This window comes from Vulpes vulpes, chromosome 4 (assembly GCF_048418805.1).
Source record: "Vulpes vulpes isolate BD-2025 chromosome 4, VulVul3, whole genome shotgun sequence".
NCBI classification, from domain to species: Eukaryota; Metazoa; Chordata; class Mammalia; order Carnivora; family Canidae; genus Vulpes; species Vulpes vulpes.
In genome coordinates, this window is record NC_132783.1 from 17,608,500 (window position 1) to 17,617,162 (window position 8,663).

The 8,663-nt window shown below is 41.8% G+C and overlaps 1 protein-coding gene across 8 annotated transcripts in view; it reads right to left on the reverse strand.

The window, feature by feature from the left end:
- AFG2A (AFG2 AAA ATPase homolog A) overlaps positions 1-879 on the reverse strand; it is a 530,081-nt gene extending 529,202 nt beyond the window's left edge. For 4 of the 8 annotated variants that reach the window (XR_012000935.1, XR_012000934.1, XR_012000936.1 and 1 more), the window contains exon 1: positions 623-852. Coding sequence is in view for 2 of the 8 variants with exons in the window: in XM_026016789.2 (XP_025872574.2) it covers positions 623-785 (163 nt within the window). In the remaining 6 variants the exon portion in view is untranslated. Of the gene's footprint in view, positions 1-497 lie in introns of all 8 variants that reach the window. The other 4 variants (XR_012000937.1, XM_072755293.1, XM_026016788.2 and 1 more) reach the window with 3 other exon arrangements.
- Between the last annotated feature and the right edge of the window lie 7,784 nt (positions 880-8,663).

An 8,663-nucleotide genomic window follows, 5' to 3' on the forward strand; every position in this document is an offset into this window, starting at 1 on the left:
GGTAGGATGTGTCCACATCTTTACTGTTAGTTTTCTGGGATAGATAGATATAGATATAGATATAGATATAGATATAGATATAGATATAGATATAGATATAGATATAGATATAGATATAGATAGATCTATAGATAGTTATAGATAGATCTACAGAAGTCTGATAGATAGATATAGATAGATCTATAGAAGTCTGATAGATCTATAGATAGATAGATAGATAGATCTATAGATCAGGTCTCCCATAGATAGATCTATAGATCTATCAGACTTCTATTGATAGATCTATCGTAGATGTAGATAGATCTATAGATCTATCAGATCTTCTATCAATAGACCTATCGATAGACAGATATAGATAGATCTATAGGTCTATCAGACTTCTATAGATCTATATATCTATATCTATATCTATTTCTTAGCTCGTAGCTTTAAGCAATTTTGCAGTTAAATATGTCGTGAATCTTAAACGAGGCAAAGTCGTTTCAAGTGCAACTTACAAATTCCAATCAATGTACAAAGGCGATGGCTTGACTTAGCCACGGATAAACGGTTCCTGCCTAACTTCTCCCGGGCAGGCACGGCGCCCGCTCGGCCACCAGGTCCCCCACCCGGAACTCTTTACCCATCTCTAAGAAGTTGGTCACCACCAGAATCCCGGCCGCCGCAGCCGTGCCCGGCCCCGCAGAAGGCAGCGAGGGCCCCGAAGGGGAGGAGGCACAGGCAGGCGAGGCTGAACCATTCTCTGCGCTTCGGTTCAGCCGTTTTCTGCTCTTCTTGGAAGACATGAGGAGAAGACCCGCTAGGAAAAGCCACCGCAAAGCCGGCTCAACGTGCTCCTGGCTCTGGAAGAAAAACTTCCGGGGCAGAGGTCAGCGGGACTCCGCCCCGCGCCGTAATCTCCCAAAGTGAAGCGCAGTTTAAAAAAGAAAAAAAGAGAGACACCCCCCCCTTCACCACCCCCACCCCCACCCCCACCCCCACCCAGCATCTTCAGAACCAGCCGTCTTTGAAGAAGTTGAAAAGATTCTGACTTGGAAAGCGAGATGGATGACGTGGACACAACCGATGTTTAGACTAAATTCCTGAAAGATAGGAATCTTTTTTTTTTTTTTTTTAATCTCTGCCTTTCCCATATCTAAACAAATGTCTGTTGACTTAGAGAAAGAAAGTGGGTGGAAAAGTTTCTCTCTGGCTTTCCAGGAACCGGGCAGATTCCTGAGAGGAGCCGGTGGGCGGACTTGGCGGTGGCTTCGGCGTCAGCGCTTTAAAAAGTGGGGACGTCAGCGCAATTCCGAGATGACGGGTGGCGCCTTCCTAGAATTTACGGTAGCGGCATCCGCTCCGGAAGCTCGGGGACGGCTGACCCGGGGGCGGCCGGGGCGGCGGGACGCGGCGGGGAGATGCGGGCGTGGCGGGGCGGGGGCGTGTGGCGCGCGGTGCTGCCGAGGGCCTGCCGCTCCCGGGTCCTGGCGGGGCGCCGCGGGGACCCCCCTGCCGGAGCGGACGAGCTGCGCGGGGAGCCGGACAGATTCGGGGGCGTCTCCGTGCAGCTGGCGCGGCTCGGTGCGCTGGACCGCCTGGACGCCGCCTCGTTCCGGAGGGGCTTGCAGGGCAAGTGTGCCTGGGCCCAGGGGCCTCCTCCGCCGGAGAACCGAGCCTTAGGGAGACCGGGCAGGCGTGACCCGAACCGCCCCTTCCGTTCCTGTGCCCTTTGCTGGGACGTTTCCGAGGCAGCTGGGTCAGCTGGGTGAAACAGGGACCATCCTAGACGTTGAGATCGGCAGCCCCGCTTTCTTTTTTGATGTATTTATCCATCACAGATACAGGGAGAGAGACGCAGAGGCACAGGCCGAGGGAGAAGCAGGCTCCACGCACGGAGCCCGACGCGGGACTCGATCCCGGGTCTCCAGGGTCACGCCCTGGGCCAAAGGCGGCGCTAAGCCGCCCCCGGGCTGCCCTCGTCCTACTTTGTTTCTAGTGTGTGACCTTGGGCACGTTCTGTAAACGTCCATCGCCCCTCCCATAAAACCGGTTAGTGACGCAGAGGATTGCCGAGGGTTCCGTTGGGTGATGCATAGAAAGTGCTAATTAGCACGGGCCCTCCCGCACACGGCGCTCCGTGGGTGTTAATATTTCATTATTTACTGTCATTTACCGAGCCTTAGTTCTACCCGCCAGTTGGCGCAAGACAAAACTATACAGGGGGGTGAGCAATGACTGCACACCGGAGACAGGGGGTCTAAGTGGTCATTTTTGTACACAGATGGGGTCAGGGCCGGGCAGCCTGGGTGGCTCAGGGGTTTAGAGCCGCCTTGGCCCAGGGCGTGACCCTGGAGACCCGGGATCGAGACCCATGTCAGGCTCCCTGCATGGAGCCTGCTTCTCCCTCTGCCTGTCTCTCTCTCTCTCTCTCTCTCTCTCTCTCTCTCTCTCTCTCTCTGTCTCTCATGAATAAATAAAATCTTCAAAAAAAAAAAAATTGGGTCAGGCCGACACATCAAGAACTAGACTTATGATTAACCAGGAAGGGTAGAGGTTGGTTACAGTCTTCAGTAAGAAAACTCTTCACTCTCCTTGAACCTAGGTCCGGAGATAGGAAAGAAAGCTTGGCTGGAGGAGCCTTCAATTTTAGAGACGCCCTTGATGTGGTTGGGAGTTATTCAAACTGTCCCTGATGGTTCTTTTTTCTTTTTTTTTTTTTTTTAAGTCTTTATTTATTCATGAGAGAGAGAGAGAGGCAGAGACACAGGCAGAGGGAGAAGCAGGCTCCATGCAGGGAGCCTGATGCAGGACTCAATCCCGGGATTCCAGGATCACGACCTGAGCCAAAGGCAGACGCTCAACCACTGAGCCCCCCAGCCCCCCCCCCCCCCCCCCCCCCCCGCCCCATGGCTCTTATACTGGAATTGCCCTAGCATGGAAATTCAGCCACCGAAAGACCCTCTAATTCCAAAAAGAAACCTCAAATAATCTTTAGCCTATTGAGCAGTATGGCAAGTGAGCATCTACGTAAATGTAATTGAGATAGTTCTTTCTCTCTTTAATCATTCTCATTCCCAAACTACTTACCTCTTCACTGCGTTTTCTCTCCTACTTGTGAATAATTGCCGACTCCCAACAATACCAGCAGTAGGAGAATCAAATGTTCATCTGCTAATGTCTACCTATGTGTGGGGTAGATGCAGGTATTTATTGCACACACTTGTCACTTATCAGTGGCCAGGTGGTTAAAGCCCTAACCTTCCTCAACAAGGCAAAGCAGGAGGGCTGGGTTTAGAGTCACACATCCAGGTTTCAAGCCCCAGGTTCTAGGTGCTTAACCAGGCATTAGGCAAGCCACCACTAAAACTAATACTCTTAGGTTGCTTATGTGAGCAATGCCAGCCCTAAATACTTTACTGGATACATGTGATCAGAGATAAATTATGTGAACCCAGTTTATGATCTGTGTAGTACTATATACATTTTATAGTTTTTAAATAAAGCATTCTATTGCATTTTTGAATTCCTATTGCTAGACACTTAAGAATCTTACAGTTATTCATTTAATCCTCATAACTCTGAGGTGGATACTATTGCCTCTGTATCAAAGATGATGGGACTGAGGCATAGAGAGATTAAGTAACTTCCCTTGGCTCTGGAATCTATTCTTAATTCATTATGCTGCCTCCAAGAGCTAGTGCAAATTTTGTTATTAAATCAAACTAGCTTTTTCACTTGGTTGGGATGATTGGGGAGGATATGGGAACTTTCTGGGATAATAGAACTGTTCTGTAATCTTGAGTGGGTTACACAGGTGTATGCCTATGTCAGGGCTCATTAAATGTACACTCAAGATTTGTGCACTTCACATAATTGTACATCAATTTAAAAAAGACTTAGAGAAGGAGGTGGGTGAGAAGGATCTGACTCCATAGCCCCAAATCAAGAAGCTTCTATGAAAGGCTCCCATGTGTTTGTCACTGTTAGACCCACTGCCTTTTAAAGAGGTTGAGAACATGATCCTTACAGGGAGTCACTTTCTGCACAGCTGGGGAAGTGAAGAAGCGGGAAAGAAATTTAACTATTAAATAATCCAGCCTTCCCACCACCACACACGCGCACAATTTGCAAGATTAGTGTAAAGATTAAGTGAGGTGATTAATGGAGAAAGTGATCTGAGAAGTTCTGAGACTGCAGTGTTCTCACCCATAAAATAGGGGCAATAATACTTCCCCTTCAGGGTTGTGAGAACTTAATGAGATAATATATGTAGGGTATCTGGAACTTAGCAAGGACCAAATGTTAGCATCTTTTTTTTTTTTCTGGCTCAATCTTAAGTAATAAGAGAATCTGCATAAGTCAAAAACAAAAAATTATGTTCATCTTGGTATTATTTATGATAAAAATTAGAAATCATTTAAATACCCAGGAGAAGGAGGTTGGTTAAGTAGCTTTTGGTGTACCTATTTGAGGAAAGCTATGCAGTTATTAAAAACTTATGTTCATGAAAAATTTTAATGGCATAGCAAAATGTTTATAACAAATAGTAAGAGATGCTGTCAATTATGTATGGTGTGATGTCAATTCCAAAATTATATTCATGGAAAAATGTCGAGATTTAAACTTTTATCTCTGCATGCTAGTAAGATAAGAAGTTTTGATTCTTTGGTTATGTTTTCAGTTTTTTTCTAGGACTGGTATACATTATTTAAAAACAGAGTTTTAACCACCTTGAAATTTATAAGCCAAAAAAAATTGTGACAGAATAAAGAAAGAATAAATAGAAGGCCATAATAGTCATTTATAAAGATTAAAATTAAGAATGTTAAAAGGTACAGCATTAAAATGGTATTTTGTTTAAAATAGTTTTTTTGTTCATTCTGCCAGTATTGAGCTCCAGTTATATGCCACGCATTGCAGCAGGTGATATGAATATACTGACTATATTCTTCAATTAACAGTAATTGCATATCAGGTAAACTCATTGGCTATGATACTGCCACTGCACAAAGCTGTACTGACTATTCTTAAGGAATTCTAATGGAAAAATCACATAAATATGGTACTTCTCATGCTGCTGATGTGAACAGAGCAGTTTGGGATTCTCCTCCCCAACCTTACCTAGGAAGGTTACTAAGGAAGTTGGATGTGTTAGGATGACTTTTTGGAAGAGGTGACACCCTGGGATGATTTTTTATTTCTTTCATTCTTTCACTGGAAAATATTTACAGATTTTTATCTTTATCTGCATTTTAGCTGCAATACAGCAATGGAGATCAGAAGGTAGGATAGCAGTATGGCTGCATATCCCCATCCTCCAAAGCCGATTTATTGCCCCTGCTGCTTCCCTGGGTTTCTGCTTTCACCATGCAGAATCGGATTCATCCACTCTGACACTATGGCTGGGAGAGGGACCCAGCCGATTACCAGGATATGCTACACATCAACTAGGAGTTGCAGGTCAGTTTGAAACTAACAATAAAATTAACCTTTTTAGAGGTTCACCCAATTTTTTCTTACAGCTAAGCGATAGTTTATTCATGTGTAGTAGATAACTTGATTATCCTTGGGACTATTGAGGAGTGCTTTAAATAGATGAAGTTTGCCTTTTGCATCAGCAGAGGGCAGCACAGAGAACAAGCAAGTTGGAGGTTTAGTTTTCCGGAGGATCCATTTGAACATTTTTACGTAGGTTTTTGAACTTTACTCAAATGGTAACACTGAATTGGGATCAGGGAATAAATCATGAGAAAACATATTTGTACTAATTATGTGAATGTGTGAAATAAAAGATAACATTTAGCTTAAATTTAAGGTAAAGCAAAGCAGATTTTTGATTTGGACATTACTTCTTAAAGATACTTACATTAAGGTAATAGTGCCAAACAGTTGTTTAAGATAGCATAATTTTCAAGTCACTGATTAACTTCAAAGGCATGGTTTTGAGAGATTTGCTTTAGGTTAAGGCAGGAATTCTCAAATTGTAGAGTGCATCAGAATCACTTGGAGGGGGCAGCCCCAGTGGCACAGCGGTTTAGCGTGGCTTGCAGCCCAGGGCGTGATCCTGGAGACCCTGGGATCGAGTCCCACGTCGGGCTCCCTGCATGGAGCCTGCTTCTCCCTCTGCCTGTGTCTCTGCCTCTCTCTCTTTCTCTCTCTGTGTGTCTCTATAAATAAATAAGTAAAATCTTAAAAAAAAGAAAAAAAAAGAATCACCTGGAGGGCTTGCTGAAAACACTGCTGGGCCTCATGTTAAAAGTTTCTGAGATGTTGGCCAAAAAATTTGCATTTTAATTAAATCTCTGTTGCTACTGCTAATGTTAATGCTGGTCCCTGGACCATCCTTTGAGAACCAAGGTTAAGAAAATCCTGAGCAAAAAAAAAAAAAAGAAGGAAAATCCTGAGACTTCCAAAAAAACTGAAATAGTAAATACAACTTATGGCTTAAATGAGAGCAGTATTATAGATAAGCTAGTAATTTAACTAATAATTTTATTTGCCTTTATATAATTTACAAGAGTTTTTAAAGGTAGTTTGCACCTTTGAAGTTAAAAAGGAGTTGTTAAGGATGTCTACTGTTTTCTCCATCCAGGATCTGACTCCTCTGTAGCAAGTAGAGGCATTTAGAAATTGCCAATTCTGCTCTACTTCAAAAGACAACTTGCTAACTTGATAGGTCCCTCACACTTCATTAGAAAGTCATGCAGATAATTATCAATTCATTGGTACAGACTTTTAAATTAGATCCTTAAATCCAGTTATTACGACAGAATTAGTAGTATATGCATAAAGAATATTCAATGAAGCACTTTGTTCATGACTAAATGCTATAATATATATTATAGTTAAGGTATGCCGTAGGAGCTCAGGCAGTGAGAGATCTGGGACTTGAACAGTCTTGAAGTATAACTAGGTTATGAAGTGACTATTAGGGGTAACAATGAAATCATCTAGGAAATTGTTCTGGAAAGGCATAGTGCTTTTTAGAGGAAGGGAAAATAATTGACATGGGATTTTTCACTTCTTTTAATCAATCCTCTATCACCACCTCAGGCCATGTAAATATAATAAAAATGAAATATACATACTTTTTTTCTTCCATTAATCTGTTTTCTGTCAGTTCATTCTGCAGCCCTAGACATAGAACCTAAGTGGGTAGAGGAAAACTCTTTTCTTCCCCACACTGGAATGGAGTAAGCTGTGGCTTTATTACTGTTCTTCACACAGCAAGCTTATCTGCTTCAGAGCTTTCACACTCCTTTTCCAGCAGTGCTCTTTCTTAGGGCTTTGTTTATCGGTAGCTCCTTAGAGCTGAGGTTTCTGCTTCAGCATCTCAAAAGTCTCCTGACTTTCCTGTCTAAAATGCAGTCCTCCAGCATTCCAATCTCATCATTTTTGGTCTTTTTATCCAGGTCTGTTTTTCTATATTGCACTTACCACAATCTGAAATTATATCATGTACTTAATTCATTTCCCCCGTGATAATATAAGTTCTGTGAAGGCAGGTATTTTGTCTTTTCCACCACTGTATTGGCAGGTTAAAGAGAGTGTCTGGCATAAAGTAGATACTCAATAAATATTTCTTGAATGAATGATTAGATAGCTCTTCAAGTGGAAACTCCAGTCCCCAGAGAACACAGTTGGGACACAGATGCACAACTGAAACTACGAGTTCAGAATCCAGACAGACAGTTTTAGGGCTATGTGAACTTTGGAACTCAAAGTGATACCACTCACACAATACCTGAGATGATGCCATAAAGCACTTAGCTTAGTACCTAATAATCATATAATAAAAACCTCTATTTAATCCCTATCTTTGTGTTTATTTACCTTTTGAGTTGTGACCAGCAGGGGTCGCTCACATTGTGCTTTAAGCAGTCCTGGTTTTGTCCGAAATAAGTGTTTTGCTCATACTTATAATTCATTAAGGAAAAGTGCAATTTGAGTAATCACAAATTATTAAAATTTAAGAGTAGGTTTCCTTGGCATTTCTTTGGCATTCTAACCCATATAAGTCCGATTAAATTATAGTTTATATTTTCTAATGGAAGCCAACATTAATGTTAATTATATCTCACTTAGTGGTTTTCCTTCTTTATTTTAAACACTAAAATGCTTTTTATTTCCATTTCAGAGAAAGTTTTTCTTCCTTGTATTACATATACCTTTCTTTCTGTATTTTATTTCTACACAGCATTGTCACCTCATGTTCTATATAATTTGTTTTCTATTTGTTACCTTCTCATACACACACCAGAATGTGAGCCCACTGAAGATAGGGAATTTTGTTTTGTTTACCACTATATCCCTAGCACCTAGAAAAATGCCTGACATATAACAGGGCTCAATTAATATCTAGAAAACCCATATGTATTATATATAGGAACTCAATTAATATTGAAAGGATGAAAGGGTATATAGAAAATACCCTTTAAACAGTATTTCCTCACATTGGGTAAATATAAATCATTTTTAAATTACAGCTGTTAAAGGAACCTATTACAAATCATTAAGGTGTCATTTATATTTTTGACCCAAAATTATCAAGAACAAATAAACCTAATTATTGTTTTTGAGTGCCTAACATCTAGCCAAATGCATAGTGTGCTTAGCAGTGTGTGTATTGAATGAAAAAATAAAAGGATTAGAACTTAAGACATTTATAAAATGATTATCCC